Source organism: Nipponia nippon, unplaced genomic scaffold (genome assembly GCF_047370975.1).
Source record: "Nipponia nippon isolate SJK-2023a ecotype South Korea unplaced genomic scaffold, ASM4737097v1 scaffold_9, whole genome shotgun sequence".
Classification (NCBI taxonomy): Eukaryota; Metazoa; Chordata; class Aves; order Pelecaniformes; family Threskiornithidae; genus Nipponia; species Nipponia nippon.
Genome location: NW_028262413.1, coordinates 2,048,468 through 2,071,697, shown reverse-complemented (window position 1 = coordinate 2,071,697; position 23,230 = coordinate 2,048,468). Strand labels below are relative to the sequence as shown.

Here is a 23,230-nt window from a genome sequence, read left to right as displayed (position 1 = left end):
TGGAAATGAGGGCTAGTGGGAATAGCAACCGCGTTATCGGGTGGGCTTTCAGGTGTGCTTGCAGGTGCAGGCAGCCTCCCTCCCTGCCTCTCCTCAGTGGGCTCAGCTGCTGCTATGGGGCCCGCTTGGGCACGGGCATGGGCACGGGCACGGGCACAGCCGGAGCACGCAGGAGCGAGCGGCAGCCGCCCTCGACCGCGCAGCCAGGGCGAGCAGGGCCAGCATCCAGACCTCGCCTCCCAGATAGACCTGGGATTTTTATTACCGAACCGCGAGAGGCTGCGAGGCGTGATGCGGCTGCCCTCAGCCGCCCCAGCCCCTGCCCAGAGGCGAGAGCCCCCCTGCGCTGCCGTCATTACCAGGTTCCTGCAGCCACTGTCGCCTCGACCTGTGCAGTACGGCACAGCCAGGTGCCACGCAGGGCCCGGGCAGGGGGGCGAGGGGCCAGGAGGGTGCTCCCAGCCGTCCCTGCAGCTCCTGGGGCTTTACTTTTGCAAGTACTTTTGCCTGGATATTACGGAATCATAGAATCGTTTAGGTTGGAAAAGACCTTTAAGATCATCCTGGCACACTGTATGAATTCAGTAAGACTTGTAATTGCAGCTGGAATTGGTATTTAACACACTTTCAAGATTTTTAAGAGGAATCTTTGTGCTTAAAACAGAACTCCCCTGCCCCTTGAGGTTTTATTTTGCTTATTGAGTGTTTAGGGCCACCTCTGCTTAATAAAAAGAAAAAAAAGCAAATCTGTTGTCTTTTAAGAGATGAGACTTGAGCCTTCCCGGTCTTCACCATCTCTCTTGACATTACTAAGTGTTCCTCGAGGCAAAACCTACATCTCCCAGAAACGCGGGGAGGAAAGAAGCAGCAGAGCAAGTCCCCTGTGCCATCCCACACCACAGCCCCCTTCATCCCCAGTGGAAAAAATAATCATTGCATGGCAGACTCCTTAAATCACTAGATTTTAATAGCCATATAAATCCTTTGCATACAGCAATCTGTGGCATATGAGAAACCGTATAGACACCCAACAACTTCTTCCGGCTTTTACCACATAAAACTATCAGCATTTTTTTTTTTTTTTACCAACTCCTGTAGTAGAAACAATAACCAAGCCATTAACAGCAAATTTCTAGTTTTCTAAAAGAACAATGTTTCTTCTCTTCAAAAGAGCAGAGAAGCCGATGGGGAGTTTCAGATATATGTACAGATTGGGGTACCTCGGAAAGACGGCAAGAAGATGGCTGTCAGCCCCGCAAGCGCGCGTACCTGGTCTGCGGGGGTCTCCAGCAGCACCCGGTGCCAGCCCCCGAGGAGGGCTGGGGGTGACCGAGGGGTGACGGCCGCCTGCTGCTTTGCCTTCGAGAGGACCACGCGCTGCCTCGCCCCCCAGCAGCCGCGGGTCCTGCCGAGACCAGGACCAGCCCTCTCCCCCTGGGACAGGCGGTGAGGGACCGCGCCTGGGGAGGTGCAGGATCTGTCCCCGTACACCACCTCGCAGGCTGCAAAGCGTAGCTTGTCTGCATTGCCCGTCTCTATCTGTAATTCCACTCGGTCAGGAGCTATAAACCATCGAGAGGACGCACAAGCACACCGTACGTTTCCACCCCACCACCCAGCGCCTCGCAGGCGAGCTGTCCCCCTCCTCGCCGCCCAGCGAGCTCAGGAGCCCGCACCCCCCCATTCGCATACATAGCCCACTCCCACCTCTCACGCCTGGTTTCACTGATGTCGCCGTTCGCAGAATTCACGGAATTCATTAACAAAATTGTTATTTACATCAACAAGTTCAGCAGCACGACATGATAGAAGAGCTGAGACGAGAGTTTGCCCGAGTTTGCTGACTCGCACCCTGCCCACGGGCTTATTGCTGACTCGGGCTCGGGGACCGAATCGCTCCGGGCGGTTTCCGTCCCTCTGGTTCACACAACGGTGGCGAAGCTGCTGGCTGCACCCCGAGTTTTCACTTGCTATCTTCACCCTCGGGGGAACCATCCCCTGGGCGAGGCGGGCTGCGCGCGGGTGCCGTACCCTGGGCAACGTTAAGGCATTACGTATACGCAGGAGCCGTTCAGGGATTTCAAAAAACCCACTCAAAGTGTAAACATTTTCACACATACAGTCATTGGACTTCCACGCATGAAGTTTTCTCTTGTTTTGTGCATAAATCACGAGTTAAGGAGCTACACAAAGAGCACTCGAGCAGACGCCTGGAGCACTGGGGTTCTCTTACAGCACGGCAGCATGCAACGCGACAGACTCTAAGTAGTAGAAATATTGTAAGTCCAGGACGCTTCCTCCTTCCTACGTTTCTTACATAGTTTAGGTAAATGTCATTAACAACTACGTGCCAGTAGCTCGGGTAAGCTGGGCGGCTGTGTAAGGAGCTTCAGCACACGGCATGGCTAGTGCCTGGTGATTTCGGCTCATTCCTACTTTATCTCTAAGTAGAAAAGGGAGAGATTCTGCTTCTGTTCCTGTATCTATGGAGGTTGCTCAATGACCCGTAGGTCGCTGTGCCGGCGGTGCTATAGGTTTAGGTATCAGTGATTCGACCTTCCTCAGGGACTTTGGCACATTCACCCCGATTCATACAAGATCCCTGAGAACTATCAAAGCTGCAGTACTTTACAATTTAAAAGACCTGGCATGGGTGCCCGGCTCCCCGCCATGCTCACGCCTGCTTCTTGTTGTTGTCCATGTTGTGCAGCAGCGCCAGGAACTCCAGGATGAGGTTGGCCGTCTTGCAGGGCCGCTCCACCACCACTGAGTGCCCGCAGTTCTCCAGGATATACGTGTGGCAGTCCGGGATAGCGCTCGCTAAAACACTGGCGCCAGAAACATCCAGGACCTGGGTGGCAGAGGAAAAAATAGTCACTCCCCCAGGCAGAGCTAGGTTTTGCTGCCCACCGTAGAAACCCTGTTGGAGCTGCCTTTGCAAGTCCAAGGGAGATGCTGAACAGGGATGCGGACATGGTCCTTGGGATGGCAGCTCCGTCCCGCGGTACCCACGCCCGGGGACAGGGCAGGGAGGCTGCGCGGTGCCGGTCTCAGTATGCAGCAGGGAACTCTCTTGGATGTTTTTTAGCCGCCAGCTCAGTGCAAAGGGGTCACTGCAAGCAAAGGCTTGCACCTTTGCATTTGCACAGCCCGTTGCACGCCTGCAGTTCGCCTCCTTCCCCACCCCCCGCCTCCTCCCTCCATAACCATCCCTACACAGAAACATGGAACAAGAGACGAAGCCCCATGCCTTTGCCTCGCCGCCTGCCCACGGACAGCACATTTCTCCCCAGTTGCCAGGACAACTCTTTTTGCTGGCACTTTATTCCTCTTCCCAGCCCACGCCTGCCGCAGCGCTGGCACCGGCTCCCCCCGTGCCCTCCCCAGCCCCGGCTCTGCCCTCTCCTCCCTCTGGCCCCGCGCTGCCTGGCAGCTTTCCACCCACCACCCCACCGAGCCCCCGTGTCCAAACCCACCGGGGACGGGGACATGCGAGTGCCAGCTCGCTGCAGCGCAGCGCGCAGCTCGGCAGCACAGCCCGTGCCGTGCCCCCGCGGGTGGACGCGGGCAGAGACGGCGGCAGGGTCCCACGGGGGAGGCGGAGGGGGCCGTGTACCTGGTCCTGCTTTCCCCAGATGACCTGCGTCGGGGCTTTGATCTTGCTCATGTTCTCGTGGAGAGAGTGCCTGGACTTTTCACCCACAATTTCTAAAAACACTAGTGGGGGCAAGAGGAGAGTCAGCCCTATGCGAGAGGGATGCTTTGCCCTCCCTCCTTGCGGGGGTCCCTGCGGGCCAGCCCTGCCAGCATCCCCTTGGTGGGAAACCCCGGGCAGGGGTGACGGGAGAGCCCCGCCGGGCTGTCCTTGCACTGCCACCAAGCAGCTCTACAGAGAGATCCTCCTCCAAGCCCATCTCCTCCGAGGTATTAGTGCTAATTAACCCAGCTGGGGGGGGTAAGGGCAAAGCAGCCACCCCATCGCCCACGGGGGTGGCAGGGAGTTGCTACCAGCTACCGAGGTGCATCCCCAAATCTGTTAATCGCATTGCCCCCTCCCACCCTCAGCAAGGCAGCAGGGGGTGCCGGGGCCAGGTGGCGTGCAGGGGACACGGCCCGGGGGTCCGGCGGGAAAGCCCGGCCAGAGGGGCTGCCGCCGCGCACTTACGTTTCCGGTAAAAATCATTGTGTGGGATGCGAACGTCAACAAGGCCCTGGAGGATCTGCAGGGAGAGCAGAGGAGAGCTGCTGGGGGGACCCGCACCCTGCCCGGGGCTGAGCGCGCCCGAGCGTGCCCCGTGCGCGGCAGGTGGCCGGCAGCGTGCCCCCGCCGCCCCGACGTGCCCTGCGCCGCCGGCCCCAGCGCGAGCTCCTTCCTAAGCACCTCTGGCTGTCGCGACCACGCTTAAGTAACCTGTACGTCAGCAACAAGTATTTTTGTCTTTTATAATGCAAACCCAAATTTCTCCCCCAGGCCAGCTATCCAGGGCCAGCAGGCCGCCTCAGCCATGACTGTGCTTTTCTTCCTTCTTTTATTCTTTTGCCAACAAAAAAAAAAAAAAAGGTCTTGGCGTTACCTTACATTTTTTTCTTACTCTCCAATCTACTCATCCCAGACTTCCTAAGGAAAACCAGCTTAATGGCGAGCCCCTCGCCAAGTTCCTCTCGCCTGACAATGAGGTGATTAACAATGCCATCGCTTTTGCTTAAAAAGCAACAAACAACCCCCCTCCAGGCTGGACAGCAGCCGCCTTAGTCATTTAGTGCTTCCTGCCAGCCATATTTACTAAAAAACACTCTGACGTCCCAGCCCACTGCCAAAGACCTCACGGGACGAGGAATTTCAGTGGGCGCTGCTGGAGGGAGCTGCGAAAAGTGGGTTTGAAGGGAAAGGGCTGGAAAGGTGCTGGGAGCGGGGCCGGGGGTGTCCCGCCTGGGTGATGGGGGATGGCAGCACCGGCTCCGCTCCTGGCGTCGCCTCGGTTGCTGCCACGCAGGCTCGGGGAGAAGCAAACCTGCCCCCGGCCCCGAGAGCCCCTTTCCCGGCCACTGCAGCCAGCTCGGGCTCCTCACCTGCTGCGGCACCTTGAAGCGAACGTAGGAGCACAGCTTCAGCATATCCGCCATCTCCTCGGGAGTCGAGGGAATTAAAGGGATCCTGTCGATGCCTTCGGACTCTTCCAGCTCCCGGAGCTGCTTAATGAACTTGCTGTCGGTGGTACATGGCAGGCCTGGGTCAAACGAGAAGGGGGGCACAAGCTGAAACCTGGACGAGACCTCAACAGCCCCAGCGACAGAGCATCGCTGTGTTGACCTCCATCATCCCTGCCTCTGGCCTCCCGCTAGCTCCATCATTAAAAAAAAAAAATTAAAATAGAGGGGGAGAATAAAATCTGTACATACAGCAACCTTAATATGCGCCCAGAGATACCCCAGCCTCCTCCTGTTCCAGGGCTCGACACCAGTGAGCCCCGCCGGCTGACGCACCACGAGGTGCACTCCTTGCAGACAGGCATGAATACTTTGGCAAAAACCATAGTGTTTATTTTTATGTGGACAGCAGATGCAAATACTAATGCCCATGCCCAGCCTGCCACAGAAAAGGGCCAGACACAAAATTTCAGAAGCCCCACCCGCATGCACCCCTGTGGGGAAAAATCCCCCGGCAGCTTAACCCCAAACCTCTCTGCAGCCCCCCCGAGGTTTCACATCCAGAAGCACCCGGAGAGTCAGCGACGCCTCTCCCAGAGAGGAGGGGAAGCTTGCCGCCCCCGGAGCCCGGTAGCTAGGAAACGTTCGCTTTGCTTCATTACTTATTTCTTATCTGGGAGCCGCTTTCCTTGTGTGGGAGGGGAAGGAGCTGCTATAACAACCGGGATGCAGCAAAGCCCTCCCCGGCAGAGCCCTGCCAGACCCCCGTGCCTCCTGCCGCCTGTCATGCTCAGGCTCCACCGAGCCCCCCGGCCAAGGGGACCGCGGGGACGGAGGGGTGCTGCGCGGGCACAGGGACACCCTGCTGACCTGCACCCGGCCCCGAAGCGCTCTTCCCGCTTGGAGCACCCAAACATGGGAGCACCCAAACGTGGGAGGACAGAGCTCTCCAGCTCCCAAAGCCCCAGCCCTCCGGCACGCTGGGGCTCTCAAGAAGCCAGACTGGGGAGGCTTTTCCCATTGCTGCCTGCGCTCTCCCTCCAGAACCGAGGGGCTACAGATGTGCCACGTAAAGCAGATGCCACCCCAAGAGGAAACACATTTTCTTCCAGAGCAGGACTTGTCCCATTTGCCCTAGTCCCAGCTCTAAGCACAGCAGAGCACGGCAAACTCCAAAGCCCTGGAGAAGAGCAGCCAGGACAAGGCTGTGATTTCCTCCCGTGCCCTGCCAGAGATTTTCAGACTGTACGTACAAATTATTGCGAAATGTTTTGCACTAAAAGCCTGTTTTGCTCCCAGCGCTGCCCTGGGCTCTTGCACCGGCTCCTGCTTGCCCTCTCCCTGTCTCGCCTCCCCTGCATTGCCCACCTGCAGGACAGATGAGGGTCAGGCTGCAAATGTCTTCTGGGTACTGAGCAGCATAGACGCCGGCAACGTTTCCCCCCATGGAAGTGCCAACCAGATGAAAGGGCCTTCTGTTCAGCTTGATGCACTCCACGAACTGGCAGGGGAGCAGAAGGAGCATTGTTAGGGGAGAGGAAGCAACGGCGTGGGGTCATTAGAGGAATTCAACTCAAAAGCTTGAGGTCGGTGGTTCTGGCTCCCTGGGAGCGGGGCTGCACGAGGCAGGGCTCACGGGGCTTAGCATCCCTCATTTCCCCACATCCCTCACGTTCCTGCATCCCTCTGCAGAAGCGATGCGATGCTGGGGCATTACCTGGTGTATTCTCTTAGCTTGCCCGCTAATGGAGTAATCGTCCAAGGCCGAGCGGGTCGTGCCCTCGTGCCCGGGCATGTCCACACACACCAAGTGCAGGTTCTTCGGCAGGAACTGCAGAAACAAACCAGGGTGGTTACAGTGCAGGGCAACTGCTGCAAAGCCCGGGGACGGAAACTGGTGACCACGGGTGGGAGCAGGAGGGTCGCACTCCTCCTAGCAGCCCTTGGTTACTCGTGCACCAGAATAAGTCAGCTCATGTACTGAGGATGACGTGATGAGAAACCATGGCCACGACTCGCTTCCCGTGGAGGAGGCAGGTGCGTACTGCTCTTCCCCTGCAGCTCTGCGTGTCGTAGGGATGACAGGGATCCAACAAGCAACAAGCACAGAGCTAAGGAGGGTATTTCTAGCATGTTACAGCGATCATCACATCCCATGCATGTTACCGTGGGGTCCCCACACCACCCTCAAGCCCAGGATCATCAACTCTCACTAAGTAGCAACATGATAGAAATGGAGTCCCACCTTGACTATAGAGAGCCACATGTCTTTGTGGGCTGAGAACCCATGTAGCATCAGGATGGACGGTCGGTATCCAGGTCTCCCTCTACAGGAATAACAAAACTGATAGTCGTCGTAGTTTGCATATCTAACCTGCATACCCAAGGCTCGGCGCCAGTACCTGGAAACAAGGAGAAAACGCCACCAGTGAGCGAGGCAAGACCGGGGCCCAGCGGCAATACAAGCCAAGCGACAGGTCCAAACTCAGCCGCAGATTTGCTTGTTTGCTAGGGCCAGTCAGGTTGGGCTCACACTGGTGCTGTCACGGCCCTAATCAGTCCTAATAAGGGACTGATTCTGAGCATCTGGTCCCTGGACCAGACCCTGTGCCTACGTGTGATCCCTTACACGTGTAGTACTGGTGGCTGGTTATTCATGGCTGCGCTGCAGATGGCTTGTGGAGACACTCTGTTTGTTAAAAGCTTCAAAAAAGACCACAAATAACTAATTTGGCAATGGAAATGGGCCAAAATAACCACTCTCAAACTGAAAAGACCCAGATATGAGGCGAGAGGCTCAAGAGAGGAAGGCAGAACACATGGAAGGCAGCATGCAGGACGGGCAGGCCAAGGGAGGCACTTGTTCCAGGCGGGTAAGGTGGATCTGTCCCAGGTTTATTTGGGCACAGCCCTGCAGCCATGGGCCAACATCACCCCACGGACAAGGATATCGATCCCAGCCAAACAACCGTGTCACCAGGAGCGCCACAGAAACCCGGTTCCCATATGGCAACTAGACGATCTTTAAAAAATGTGTTTACACACACGCGAAGGGCTGGGGGGGACCATCCTTACCCAGGGTCAGACCCCCCAGAAGGTGCCGGGCTAACCCCAAGGAAACCTGGGTTATTCCTCTGAAAGCAAGAAGACAGACAGCTCCTGCCAACGCACGCCTGCAGCCTGCTCAAAGAGGATGCAGTGAAACTGCCGGCCAGAGGGGACCTGGGCAGAGATTATCTGTGACACTTCGGACACATGATGTGTACGTGCAGTCCCAGGCGGAGGAGCAGGCATGCTTTCTCTGCATCTCCCCTGTGCTCAGACGTAACCTTTGTCAGGACAACTACCGGGCTGCTCCCGATGGCCAAGATACTGGCAAATACTTTTATACGTGATATCAGAATTTATTTGGACACAAGAGCAAGGTCACCAACACTGCTGGGCTGTCCTAGCTCTCTGCCCACTCAAAGCTTATGCATAGTGCAATCCTCTTTTAGCATAATCCCTTTTTGGAGGGAGTTAGTGGGACTTAAGCAGCATCTCGGCTCTGTGCTGGTCCTACAAGGAGAGGTGAATTTCTCCCTGAATAAGTGTCTTAAGAGTCCTCGCCTCAAAGGCACTGGTGTAAACTACCGATGGGGAAGATGATAACATTTTTAGCAACTGATCCTGAAGGATCACTTCAGCAGAAGGCAAAATAATCTGTGCAAAGCTGAACTGATCCCTCGCAAGGTGTTAACGCGCTTAGAGGCAGCAGCTAAACTGATTAACCCCTGGCGGCAGAGCGGGCAGAGAGGGCAGGCTCTGCGGCCGGGGTCAGCGGGGCAGCCCTGGATGTCAGGCCCGGCAGGGAGGTGCGTTAGCTGCAGGGGAGGGAGCGTGGCCATTGGCGACGGGGACCCTGCGTGACCCTTGGCCGCGCCGGCTGAGGACACGCGGACCAGCACCAAGGAGGAGGAGGAGGGGGGTGGCGAGCGGTGGGAGAAGGGAGAAGCATCCCGGGACCTCCCGGGAGCGGTGCCACGAAGCTGGAGCCGCGGGGGGCTGAGAGCGGGGGGCAGCATGGCGTGCTGCCTGCCCCCGCTCCTGCCTCTGCTGATGGGGAGACACAATGATCTCACCCCCACAAAAGCCAACTCAGAAAGAAGCAAATAGGAAAGGAAGAGTGAAGGGCAAATCCGCCCTTCTTGCCCGCTGTCCCTGAGAAACGAGGTGCCCATGAAACACAGAGCGTCCCAGTCACGCCTGCACGATGCCAATGCTACCAGAAACGCTGGGAGAGATGGGGGCACTCGCCCTTCAAAAGGAAACAGCCCTGCTGATCTCCGCTCACACGCTCCCTCCCTCAGCCCAACGCAGACCGACCCACCCACGCTGCCTTCTCCCTCAGCCCCTAGTTTGCAGCCCCGAAGGACAAGGAGGCAGGCGCTTCTCTACCTCCCGCTCGACCCGGCTCCTCAAAGCTCCCCGGCATCAGCCCCTTTCGCCTCCGCTGCCCTGTCCTGCCACCCCTGCCTGCGTCCCTCTGAAGGCTTCGCCCCGATCACACTCGCTCTGCTCTGGCACGGCAGCGTTTCTCCGCTGATCCTCCTCTGAGCCTGAGCCCATCAGGGTCCTCCCTGGCTTCCACTGTCTGCTCGTACATCCAAAGGGAAAAAACCCCCTTTGGCTGACAAACCCGGTGCTGTCCGGACCTGCCCCCAGGCACCAGCCCTGGCGTCCCCAGGGCAGGAGGCTGTCACACCGAGTGACGCTGGGGCTTGCAGGTCCCCACATGATGCACAACAGGAATAAATTCTCTCCCGTGCCGATCCAGTCGCTGGGGTTTTCATCCCATCCCCTCTCCTCTCTGTCAGCCCCCCAGTGCTCTGATTAAAAGGTTGCTAATAAACGCGCCGTTAGAAAAACAGGCTTCATCATGCTGCTGCGCCTGAGTGCCGGGTGCGTTAACGTCCTCCTCTCACACGAGGTCACTTTGATTTGGAAACACCCTGTGAGCAAAACTGCAGGAGCCACCATCTGCCAGCAGCACGTGAGGGCAGCCTGCCGCGCTGCCTGCTGCTGCCTGCTGCTGCCCGCTGCTGCCCGCTGTTGCCCGCTGTTGCCCACGCGGGCGACAAGACGCTGCCCCGGCTTCCGAAGGGAGCATATTCCAGCTCTCCTCTGCAACAAACCCAGGCAGGAAAGCTGCCAGCGTGCTTATCACCGATTTCTAGGGACAGCCGAGGACGGAAGGATGTAGCGCCTGCCTGCTGTTAATCGGAAAGGATGAGATGCAAGGGGGTAAGGAAAAGCATCGCTCCATCTTCTCTGATCTCCAGCCCAGAAGAGAGGGAGAGAATGAGAAAAGCCTCATCCATAACCTCGAGCGAGAGAAAAGCCCCTGCCTGCCGAGCAGGCTGTCAGGAGGGAGCGTGTGAGCCCGGGGAGCCGCGGCAGAGCCGAGGACACCCACACCGATGGCTGCATTGCCCAGGCAGGAGGTGCCAGGGCGGCCGGGGCTGCCGGGCTGGGGGACGGGCAGCAATGGCAATGCTTTTCCCAGCCACGGTCCCGTCCTTGGGGGAAACAACCCAGAAAGGTTCGGAGACGTCCCGCAGCCAGCTGAGGCTGCCCTGACAGACATAAGCCTCAGCAGCAAAAAAGCAATAAGAAAATGCTATTTTCTTCTCCTAGAGGTACTTAAAGCTGGTATGGCCCTGGAGAGCCCCACCCGACCTGCTCCTATCGCCACCAGGGGCGGGAACACCCCCCTCCGTCCGCACCACCAGCTCTTTGTGCAGCTGGGTGTGTGCGAGGGTGCGGGGACCCGCTGGGGACCAGCAGTAATTCCACCCCGCCACTAAAATGAGAGCAGCCAGGCTAACGAACTCACCAGTAGTAGATGCGGATGAGCGCCGAGGGCCAGAGGAGGAAGGAGGCCACGAAGGCCAGGATGGGGATGGCCAGGGTGCCGCCGGCGATGACAAACATGTTCAGCACATCCAGGTCCATGCTGATCTTCACCGCCTGGCCTCACCTGCCCGCATTTAGGGAAGGATCAGAGGTTAAACACCAGAAACGATGACGAGTTTATGCTAAATGAGATCTCTGCTGCCAGGGAGAGAGGAAAGCGGCTCTGCGAGAGGCAAAGGATGCTGCTCAGGAGCACAGTCAAGTCTCGTTCAGTTTTAAAACTCTATTATTTCTTCTGCCTCCTTAATGGATCTAATTATTGCAATGTTATCCTCTCAGGAGAGCACATAAACAGGCAATGAGCCTCCTAACAGGCACGGACCACGTCCGGGTGATGGGGCGTGACGTGGCGCTTGGGGCACTTTGCAGACAGGGGAAGCACAGCCCCGCCATGGGTGCAGGCAGCCTCTCCCCCCGATGGGTGCAGGCAGGGCTGCCTTAACGCAGGCTCCACGCTGCTTTTCGGAGGCAGGCGTCCAGCTCCGGCTCCCCTCCCCCTGCCCGATCCCAAATCCCCAGCACACAACCACTGACCTAGAATTGATGGCTTGAGCCCGCCTCTCATTACTGCTCCGCACAGGCACTAACTAATCAAGGGAGCAGAGCCTATTAATGGGCTCGGGAACTGAAGGAAACAACCTGGCAGGGTGCTCTTTGGCGACCAGCCCTTATCCGAGACAAATTGATCCCCGTCCCGACGTCCTCGCTCCTGCCCCGCGGGCATTTTGCACTGGCTGTCGCTCACAGGACCCATCCCAGCTCCCAACCATCCTTCAGGCAAATCTCAGGGGCGGCAGACGCAGGGTGCAAGGGCGAGCTCTCACACAACGCCATGCTCCTCCCTGAACTTGCCCCACCACCGGCAGCTGGGATATATTTTTCTCATTAAGAGATTAAACCCTGTGGCACACACATCTCTAATTCCCGCTGCTAACCACCTTATGTCCCACCCTTTTTGTCTAGCTCTCTTGTCACACATTTCTAAAACGAGATGTTTGCAATGCCTGCTCCCCCACCAGCCATCCCCCCCATCATCACCACCGCATTTCCCCGCGCTAGGACAGGCAGATTTATTTCTGTTTCCTGCGACTCACGGCGGTACGCGGTACGTTACATATTATGCCATGAAGCAGGAACCGAATCGCCGCAGTCACGTCCCCCCCGCCTCCGACGCTGTCACGCTGGATCACATCAAACCCCCACATTACACACCACCAAGAAAAACAGTTTACAGAACCTCTGAAGCAGCAGCCAGGTTTGCCCTCTTGCCCCAGGGAAAATAGGAATAACTGAAATATGAGGAATACTGTAAATATTTCCACCAGGCACTTCCTTAACAAAGCTAAACCTCATTTCCTTCTTCAAGCCTCAACAACACGCCATTATTCATTTAATTAACATTTTGTAGAAAGATCTTTGATCTCTGCATGGCTTGTTCGTAAATAAACACTTTGTGCAACAGATAAACCTCGTACGTGAGAGCAGGGCTGCACGGGAGCCCGCCCCAGAGCACTTAGAAGCATAGAATCATTACTGCTGCCTTTTGCTATGTCACTAAAACGAGGAAGAAATTAAGCGCGGAGAATCGCCATCATCCCCATCGGCGACCCGTGACAAGGGAAGGCTGCAGCTCGGAGAAAGCACGGGAAAAGCGCGGGGCGGTGGGAGCCCCCACGCTCCCCGGCGTGGGGTCACCGCCTTCGCCCCCGCCGCTATCGGAAAGCAAAACAAGGAGGAAGCCTTGAAAAAGCCCAGCTTACTTTGCAGAGATCCCCTCCTCCTCTCGCCACAGGTCCGGCTCTCTGGGGGTAGCGGCGGCAGCTGAAAACGCTGTTGGAAGAGGAAAAAAAAAAGGTTAAAATCACACTCCTGCTTTTTTTCCCCCTTTCAGACTTGGTAGCTGAGCGAGATGGCGAGTTTGGGGTATTTAAGCCACCGGCTTCCCTTCAGGACGCTTCATCTTCACTTTCTGACCAACCTTTCCCCTGTTTATGTAAATACAGTCTTTTGTACAACGAAGCCAAACAAGGGCACTTGTTCCAAGCAGGAACAAAGTGCAAGCTGCCATCCGAGACGAAGCGAAAGCCAGCCCAGAGCGGCGGGGAGAGCCGATGCCAGCAGCCCCCGCTGCGGCAGGGCTGTGCGGCACCCAGCGAAACCGGGCTCATGGTTGCGCTTTGGGTGATTATGGCTATTAGAACAAAGCCAGCTAAGCTGCTTCCCATCCCCTTCCTCTTCGCCTTAAATGTAATTTTCCGAGCCCTCTCAGGGCCCCCCCGAGCCTTCCCTGTGCGAGCCGGGCTGAAGCGTAGCGCAGCTGCAGGAAATTACTGGAGAGGCAGGAAAACGCTGGCCTGAACTCGCCGGCAGATTTTGGCTGTGGAAATTCAAGCTGGAGGCGCAGCGGGAACACCGGAGCCTCCCTGCACGAGCGCCCGGGGCTGCTTCGAGCCAGAAAACCCCCCGAGAGATCCCCCCTGCCGTGGCTGTGGTGCCGGGGGTGCCCCAGGGGGCTCCAGGCCCCACGGTGCTGGAGCATTTCGGCAGGGCCATGGCAGCCGCCGCTCCCCACGTGAGCCTCGGCGCCCAATGCCAGCCACGCGCACCCAGCAAGCCCCGCTCGGGGCCCCCGCCAGCCGTGGGTGCCTGGGGGGAGGATGCGCGGGGAGCCCCGCGGCACAGCCGAGCCTCCTGCGTGGGCAGAGCATCACCACCGATTTCCATGGTTACCCCCGATAGAGGCGGTGGGAAGGGAAACACCGGCAGCCCCAACTCCACGGTCGGGGGCAGCCGCTATCACCCTGGCCCCCGGCACCCCCAGCCCCATAAAGCCACCCCTGCACCCAGCAGCGCTGCGGGGACACCGGCTCCCCAAAGCCCTGCAGGAGCACCCGCGGTGCCAACCCCCTGCAACGGTGCTTTGCCCAGGGGACATGCACCCTCCCTGCTGCACTGGCACCCTCGCACAGTCCTTTGTTACCAACCAGAGAGACATCATGGGCTTAAAAATAAAAACAAGCCCTGTGGTACCAGCTGTAAGGCTTCAGACCATAGCTCATCCATCACTTTGAGGCGCCCTGTGACCAAGAGTCACAGCCAACGGCCCCAAGCATTGCCACTGCCTTCTTGGATGGATCTCCAAGTACCTCATAAATTAACTTGTAAACGTCAATTAGGCAAGTCTGATAAATGCCGTGTGATCACGGCAGCGATAAGGCCGAGCAGGCTGAGCACCCGGCAGGGCACAGGATGCCAGACCAGGAGCACTGGTTCCATGCTGGCAGCCGAGCCGCGGGCACTAACCACCGAGGACCCCCCAACAAGCCACCCCAGGTAACGGGACGGGTGGACCAAGGAGGGACGCTAAGGGGAGGCTCCACGTCTCCACTTGTCTCCTACTTCTTCCCCGGCACCAAATTCAAGCAGGTGCCTCATCACCTGCAAACAGGGGGGCCTGCGGGGTGCTGCGGAGGGCAGTGTGTTGATGACAGTCCCCAGGGCCACCGGCCAAAGGGACAACAAATGACTGTGTGCAAGGTTTGAATCCGCATTGGTATTTTTTCTCTTTCAAGCTCGTTGGGTCACACCAGGGAGGCTGGAGAAGACCCAACAGTGCAACTCAGCTGTTTAGATTGATTTTTTCCAAGCCCCACGTAAGCTGCAGCAGCAGCAGCACACCCCAGCGTGCGGGATCAAAAAGCTGCATTTAGCTCAAAAAAAAAAAAAAAAAAAAAAAAAAAGCAATCCCAGACCCGGAGGCTCTCCATCAGGATCAGCATCTCTGGCGGAGCAGGTCTCAGAGCCAGCCTCTCCGCCGGGGCAAGAGCTGGCCAGGGGTCCCTGGGGGCACGTCGGGGGGCCGTGGCACAGCAGCCTTTGCAAGGCGGAGGGGCTCGGCTGGGAAGGGAAGAGCGGCCGCTAACGTGCTGGGCAGCCCCGTGCGAGGCCAGGGAGGGATTTCACGAGGCAGGACTCACGTGTGTGCGCTCACCGACCAGACGTGCCAAAATTCAAGCACGAAGGTTGTACCGGGCTGTGCGCGTTGGGACGGGGCTGCAAACCCAGGGCTGCTGCCTGTGCTCGGCGCTTCGCTTACCGCTCCCCCTCCCAGAGCGGGGACCAACAACAGATTTAAAAACTTCAAATAGCTGAAAGCAAAGCAGAACATTTAGGCATCCTTTAATTTTTTGTTGAAGAACTGAAGAAGAAGAAACAATGACCAATTTTAATATCCCACTGCAGAAACAGGGGGCTTTGAGGGGCCTCAGCGGCTGAGATGGGGTCCCCAGAAATCCTGACTCACAGCGATAACCGTGTAAGAAAAAAACCCCAAACATGCAAGTAAGCTATTTCCCTTGGCAACCGCCTCCCCCTTGGCATCCTCAACAGCCAGAAAAATAATATTGACCATAAACGACGACATAACTAATATCACGATTCCTTGGGGGTGTATTTTGCAGCATGACCTTTTAGACGCCAGTCACAAGTTATAATTTAAGATCCATTAATATTTGAGAGATCTCTGTCCATCAGCTAGCCAGCTCTCAGGCTTAATCCAGCCTCCGGAGGGCTGCGAGTAGGAAACGTGCCCTTTCACCTTCATTTATTTATAGAAGGCAGAAATGAGATCGTTATTTCTGCAGCGCCGTGTCACAAAACGTGCAGCTCTGACCCTTCGGTATCTGTGGAACACCGCTCATAAATGTGAGCCGGAGACTCCGGCTGCTGCGCCCCGGGCCGGGAACCGGCAGGGACGAGCCGTCAGCGTCACCGCCAGCCAGCCCGGGGACACGGGGGCTGGAAAGCACGAGTGGAGCGGGCTGTGCCGCCCACCAGCTGCTGCTTTAGCCCTTCATAACGTGCCCGTTCTCCTTCCGGACCCCCGTCGCCATCCCCATCCTGCCACACACGCACGCGGCGAAGGGTGCACGGCGCATCTGATGTCACGAGTGTGCCCGGACTCGGCCCTCTCCAGGGTTGGGGGGGGTGGGTAGGAAAGAGGTGGGGACGGATGGAGTAGGGGGATCACCTCCAGGTCCCCTCTCCCAGCACGCAGCCCCCCCCCCCCCCCCCTTCCAGCAAAATGACGGCATCCTCCAAATAGCAGGGGCCGAGATGCGACGCCACTCTCCTTCCCTTCGTGCCCCGTTTCTCTGGTTATTCTGGGGGGTGGGATTTTAAGGCAAATTAATTAAATCTTAAAAATATCTGTATTTTAAATTATTTCTTACATTTTGGCTTTCATCTGCTCACTATCACTACCCATCTCCAGCGATGCCGGGGGGGGGGGCCGGGGGGGACCCGGACGCCGTCCCGGCGTCCGGGCCCCCCTCCCCCCCCCCCCCCCGGTCCCCCCCAGTCCTGGCATTGCTACCTTCAGCCCCTCGGCCCCCCTCCCCGCCTCTCACCGTGCCGATCCGAACCGTTCCTGGGCCGCAATAGCAGCGTCTGAGCGTTGGGAGGCGGCGGCCCCGTTGCGCACCTCCCCTCCGCGCCGGTGCCGGGGCGGCTCCGCGGGGGCGCAGCGGGGCGCGCAGGGGAGGCGGGGATGAAGCGCGGCCGTGCGCGGTGCGGGGAGGGGGCTCCAGCGGGGTTGAAAGGGGGGGGAAAACGGGGTGCAATGGGGTGGGAGGGGGGTACAACGCGGGGACATACTGGGGCTTCTATGAGGATACGAGGAGGGGTACAACAGGGGCGGAAGGGGGGCTGCAGCAGGGGTGCAAGGGGGATGCAACGGGGGGCTGGTTGCGGGACGTAATGGGGGTTCCGCGGGGTTGCAAGGCGGAATCCGTGGCACTGCAGTGGGGGGTGCAAGGGGGCTGCAACGGGAGGGCGGTGGGAGAGGAAAAGAGGCTGCAAGGGGGATACAACAGGTTGCAAAGGGGATGCAAGGGGGCTGCAATGGGGATGCTCCAGGGATATAACAGGGATGCAAGGGGGCTGCAATGGGGACGTTCCAGGGATACAACAGGGATGCAAGGGGGCTGCAATGGGGATACACCCGGGATACAACAGGGATGCAAGGGGGCTGCAATGGGGATACACCCGGGATACAACAAGGATGCAAGGGGGCTGCAATTCGGATACACCAAGGATACAACAGGGATGCAAGGGGGCTGCAATGGGGATACACCCGGGATACAACAAGGATGCAAGGGGTCTTCAATTCAGATACACCAAGGATACAACAGGGATGCAAGGGGGCTGCAATGAGGTGCAAAGGAAGTGTGAAGCGGGTACAACAGGGTGGCAGGGGGCCGCAATGAGGCTGCAACGTGGGTAGAAGGGGGATACTACAGGGGTGCAAGAGGAATGCAAGGCAGCTGCGTGGGGATGCTCAGGGGATGCACTGTCACTCCAACTGGGGGGCAAGAGGCAATGCAACATGGCTGCAACGGGGATGCGATGCAGCTGTTCAAGAGGTAACGCAACGGGAGTGCGGGGGGGATACAACAGGGTGCAAGGGGTTGCAGTTGGGAATGTAATGCAGCTGCAACAGGGATGTAAGGGGGTATGCAGATGAGGCACAGCAGGGATACAAGGAGGATGCAATGAGGCTACAGAAGTTGTACAATGGGGTTGCCATGGGGATGCGACAGGGATAAAAAAGGGAACGGGATACGGCTGCAACAGGGTTACCACAAGGGTGGATACAACAGAGGTTATGGCAGGGATGTAAAGGGATGCGATACAAGTGCCACAGAGGTACAAAGGGGACCGCAGCTGCACCCCACCCAGAGACCGCACAGCCCCTGGCACGGGGCCGGGGCCGCCCGTCCCCCTCCGGGGCCTGGGCCGGGGCTGTGGTCGGGCAGCACACGGCTCTGCCACCTTTCCCGTGGAAAGGGCACAAAGGTTGAAATCAGAGCATCCCACTGATGCTTTTACACCTGAAGCAGGATTTTTAAGCCTGCCATTTAGGTTACAAGCCTGTTACCTGCCCTCTCGTCCCAACAGAGGACACTGTTTGCTCTCAAGAGCTGCACTGAAAATCTGCTCTGATTTTTCTTAAAACTGCCACCCAAATCTGTTTGCTATAAGCAAATTTACTTCCATTCCCCCTGGGTCACATAGCAGCTTGTTATGCACTTTTAAGATATGCCCAAAAATATGAGAAAACTTAATTAAATTGGAAATGAGATCAGCTCCTGAGTAAATGCAAGCAAATTGGGTCAAATCCTCACCGCGTCTGTGCTTTGATAAAGGATGTCCCTTTGGTCTGGGAGAGCCCAGAGAAGTGGCATAAAGGGCTTTCCAGGTCAGAGTTTCCTACAATAACCAAAAGCTTTTGATAACATGAGCTGTCAGAAGATATTTATAACAAAAATCGAGGTTTTTAGGTGGCCCGGTGAAGACGAGGCATGGCTTCGTGCAGCTTTTTTGAGGTTTTGTTTGAAGAGCTTCCCAGTCAAGCTAGGCTAAGCAAAGATGAGCTTCCACTAAGGTGACCTAAGCAGTCCCGGGCAGTATTTCACAAGCCTTTAAACATTGTTTGCAGTTGTATTTGTTTGTTCAACTTTCTCGTGCAGGGCCCCAGGCTCCCGCGGGACACGTGCAGGGCAGCGCTGACTCACGCCGGGGATGGCTTACCCACCGGGTGGTTATTCCAGGCCTCCTGGTGGGAATGCCTCTGGAAATAGGCGTAGCAAATGATGGCTCTTACAACAGAGAAGCTGAAGCAGAGACCTGCGGTGGTTTTATGTCAAAACACGGCATGAGCTAACCAAGGAAAAGGCTCTCGCAATCGCAGGGTGCAGCCATGGGGAGGAGTTATCAAGTGTTTCCCTTGGCAGCGATGGGGAAAGGGGGGAATTTCAGGGGTCTCCTGAGCCAGCCGCCGCTGGGACGAGGCCGCGGCTCCAGCAGGTGATGGCCCCGGTGAGGTGGCTGGCAGCGCCGTGATGAATTTGCCGGGTGGGGACCAAGGCTGCTCCTCCACCCCAGCACAGCGGAGACCTCGGGCTCTCTGGGAGCGCGGGGCACGGCTGGGCTCCCTGTCCCTGCAGAGAGCAGATGAGCCCCGGGCCTGAGAGGGAGCCCCAGCAGCTCCTTGGGCACCTCCCTGAAGACCCCACAAAGCCATTTTGGGGGCGGCTGTGGCATGGCCAGCTCAAATTAAAGGCCGGCACCTGCACTGACCTGCCCCGTGCATTTTATTTCTCCTCTCAGCCCACAGACGCAACTCATTACACAGCTGCGGCAGCTGGCGAGGACCAAGTCACCCCTGCATCAACCGCGAGGCTGCCGGCGTTTCAGAGCCCAGCGCCAGCTATCCTGGCCCTCGGCTGAAAATTCCTCATTCCTAATGCCAGCGTCAGGAGCCAGGCTTCCCGCTGGCACAGGAGCACAGCTTTGATGCTGTCAGCAGGGCAGAGGATGACTTATCATCCAGTTAGAAACACAATGTCTTTCTAAATCAGAGTAGCCACAGGAAAAAAAAAAAACAAACAAACCAGAATTAGCTCTCCTATGTCCCCAGAAACGAGACAGTGAGACTTCCACATAAACTGTCTTGTTTTCCACAGGAAGGTGACAGCTCTGGTTGGATTCAGGCCAGGGTAGCTGTGGAGAACTGAAGCTTCTACCTCACCAAGCTGAGGAGCAGCATTGCTCCACCAGATGAAAGGCTTCCACGTTATTTTCCACTGCTGGGTGATGAATCCCCAGGGAGCACGGCAAGATGGTTTGCAACCATAACAAGTGACGGCACGCCGTTTTCGCAAAGTGAATCATCTTCCCAGGGTGACTCGTCCCCGTCTATTTCCACTCACGCAGCATTGGCCCTGCGGCACAGTGCTGCAAGCAATCCCCAGGGAACCGTGGGCATGGGAGAGCACCGGGGTGGGCGGGCGTCCCACCATCCCGGCATGGTGCCACAGCCCACCCATGGGACCTGCTCTTGAGCAACGCCTTGCCGTGAGAGGGCAACTTTGATGACATAGAGCTGCCAAAATTCAATCCAAATTCAATCAATGAGATCCCAGCTCACCCCGTTTGCAAACAGCAGCTTGCAGGGAGAGGTAAATACCGCCTCCGGCACTGCTCTGGGCAGCCGCCCCATCACTCCTCAGCAGCTGCATTGCACAACCTGGGACAAACAAATGCTCCTGACTTTTAAAACATTATAAAGCAAGGCCTACTTGCCTGTTAACAGCTTTAAATAATACTTTCTTAACTCTGCTCAAAGTCAATGCATATACTACACACATTTTAATTACATTTTTAACTGCTAACAGTAAGGGTGCACTTATTGTCACAAACCCCTCCTTATTTGGTGGCCGCAGTACCCTTGCGGAGGGGTAACTTCAAAGCCTTGCCTAATCGCCATGCATCACAGCCTTTATTTCAGATTACCGCATGCTCTGCTACGTCTCAGCTAAGTGGCCTCGTTCAAGAAACTGAAAACACGATGAGGCATTTTTCCTTGAACTGCTTTAGCGGGCAGGCTTTCACGCTTTAAACCACTACTTCAACAATACTGACATATTAAGTTGAAAGAGAAAACCTTATCAGAGTCCTGTACCAGCAAAGGAATTATGCCCTGACAGAAATTTATTAAGTAGAACATGTACCTTCCAGAATTATAAATAAAGATTAAGTATCGAAGAAGACCCTATTGATTCAAAACATACCGTGTATCTTGCACGCCACATATTTTTACCCTCAATTACACTGGATTTCCAGGGGGTCACACTGGGACACTTATCGCCATCAGATTGACACCGAAGCCGCTTCCCAAATGACCGCATTCAACCTGCAGCCCAACTGTGAACTTCAGCAATCCAGAATGGCCCGAGCACTTTGCTATTTATTAACTTGAAATTCCAGGAGACTGCGATAAAACACACTGCCTGATGGTTGTGATAAGGTCACTGAGAGCCCAAAGGTCATTTCATTTGCCCAAAGGTCATTTCATTTGCCCAAAGGAACCTACTTTTACGGTGACGTTGGTGACTTCGGGGCTGGCTCTTCCCGCTTCTCCCGCAGACCTCCCCTTGCCGCGGCGGATGTTGACAGAGCTGCAATTTGGGTAAAAATGATAAAAATTAAGAAACACCCACCACCTTAAAGGCTGGCACATGGGAAGGGGAGTGCATGGGCCCCTTGTCTGGGAAACAGAGCTGTGGTGGCACCTGGGGAGCACCAGCCCGGCGGTGCCGGTCCCCGCACCCCAACAGCACCCTCTGCCAGCGCTCCCCCAGAGCCGTGGGCTCCCCATTGGGGGGACAGGCTTATGGGGGTGCCGAATGGGGCAGCAGGGACTCCCTGACGGGCCGGGGCGTCCCCAGCAGTGCTAAACCCCCAACCAGCACACGGACACCACGTTTTGCCCACGGGAGGAGAAATAAAGCCTCAGCGTTATTTTCAGGCGCCGAGCAAAGCTCCAGGGCGACCTCGTGCCCCACAAGTGCTCCCGCCGGGAGCACCCGGTGCGTCACGCTGCCCTTCGAGCCCCGAACAGGCTTCCTCCGCCAGAGCAGAAGGGGATGTGGGCTCGCCCACAGTCTCTCCCCGCAGCCCTCCCAGAGAGACACAGGAAACGTCGGAGATCCTCTCAGTCCACCTCTGCCAGCAAAAACAAAGCCGTGGGTGCCCCGCGAGGTGGCCAGGGCTGCGGCCGCAGGAAGCCCAGCACGGGCTGTCAGCAAAGCTGAGCTGCAGGATGCCCAGGAGGAGCAGGCAGGGCCTAGGCAGCACCTACTCACTGCTCTAAGCTCTTGCCCAGCTGGCTTTGCATTGCCTGCAGCCTTATCACTGCCTCTTCTCCCCTGAGAGCAGGGAGGGCTGAGGAGGGGCTTTATTAGGAAATGTCCCGCAGGTGCTGCTCAGCTGGAGCTGGCGTCCGTCACCCAGCATCATTCAGAGTAGGGGCAAAAACCCAGCCCACGTTGGTTTCACCAGCAGCTTCACCCCTCTTGTGCAAGACCAGGATAGCCCTGAACTGGCAGGGTTCACAAGCCGGCGTCAAGCAGGTTTTATGGCCTGATAAGGAGCAAAGAGTACATGCACAGAAAGTGCAGTAAACAGAGAGATAAAGTGGTGCAGAAAGGAGCATGAGCTCCCCGCGTCCTTCCTGCAGGTCACCTCGCTGCTGTCCCTGCGGGGGTGGCTCTGCCCGTCCTGCTGATAACGCCTGGGCTGGAGGGGAAAGGGGAGACTGGTAAGCGAGCCATGCTGGGGACAAACACGGCATCGCCAAAGGCGGGTCCCTGCGGTTCAGGGTTAAAGCCCTCATAGGCACCCCAACAAACATTTGCTTTTTGATGCCAGAGCAGCCAAAGCGAGCCTGGTTTTGGGGAGCTCCAGGTTTTGATGACGCTGACCCTGAGGCTGCAGCCGCCGTCGCAAGCCCTTGGCTCACGCTACACTTCTAGCAGGGTCAGGCGGGAGATTTACAACCCCTAAAGCTGTTGCTTTCCCTCCCTCTTTATCGGTTTCCCCCTGAGCCTGTCCTGCCCGAGGCTGCCTCATTAGAGACCCAGCAGAGAGAAACCACCGTACAACCCCTGTTATTTTGGAGGACCACACGCCTGCTCCCCAAGCATCTGTGTTCATTAGCAAGCCCCAGGGCAGCAGGGCAGCATGCCCCTTGCTAGCAGCAATTGCTCCAAATCCCTGCCTAGCCAAAACAGATTTGTGGTGCCCGTTCCCATGCTCGCAGCATGCACTCTGGAGAGCCGCAGCCGCCTCCCCCAGCAAGGCTGGGGTCTCGCTGTGGTCTGTCGTGATGCATTTTTGGGAGCCCCCCATGCACTGTGCTTTGTGCCAGCTCCATCTGATCCTGTTGGATTGATTTAGACGGGGTCGGGAGCCATGCACTGGTGCTTCTGGATCTGGATCTGCACGGGTGGCCGTGCAGGCAGGGCAGCAGGGCGCAAGCAGCCTCCGTGGCTGTTCTCAGGAAAAGGAGAGGGGTTGGGAAAGCCCCCTGTAAGCAGAGGGAGAAAAATCCAAGACAGCTGAAGACGCCATTTAGCCTGACTTCTTGTTATACCTCCCACCATGATACCCGATCGGGGGCTGACAGATGCATCTCCGGCTGAGGGCAAATGAACGTGGCCGTCCCGCAGTAACTGTCCCACGGCAGGGCACACCACAGCTCCGGGCAAAGGGAGAAGCAGATAAA

General features: G+C 57.2%; 1 protein-coding gene across 6 annotated transcripts; it reads right to left on the bottom strand.

The window, feature by feature from the left end:
• Positions 1-945: 945 nt before the first annotated feature.
• Positions 946-21,082, bottom strand: ABHD6 (abhydrolase domain containing 6, acylglycerol lipase). Of its 6 annotated transcripts, XM_087744912.1 has the most exons (11): positions 16,512-16,555; positions 15,081-15,251; positions 12,864-12,933; positions 11,024-11,167; positions 7,394-7,550; positions 6,866-6,979; positions 6,517-6,649; positions 5,071-5,228; positions 4,166-4,220; positions 3,617-3,717; positions 946-2,851 (listed from the first exon to the last, which is right to left on the bottom strand). In XM_087744912.1, exons 4-11 carry the CDS (start codon positions 11,140-11,142, stop codon positions 2,675-2,677), a joined length of 1,014 nt encoding a protein of 337 aa, XP_087601038.1. In that variant the 5' UTR covers positions 11,143-11,167; positions 12,864-12,933; positions 15,081-15,251; positions 16,512-16,555; the 3' UTR covers positions 946-2,674. The 6 variants fall into 6 exon arrangements, with proteins under 6 accessions (XP_087601038.1, XP_087601041.1, XP_087601037.1 ...); XM_087744915.1 differs by lacking the exons at positions 15,081-15,251; positions 16,512-16,555 and adding an exon at positions 21,038-21,082; XM_087744911.1 differs by lacking the exon at positions 15,081-15,251 and having other exon boundaries at positions 16,512-16,612.
• Positions 21,083-23,230: the final 2,148 nt, after the last annotated feature.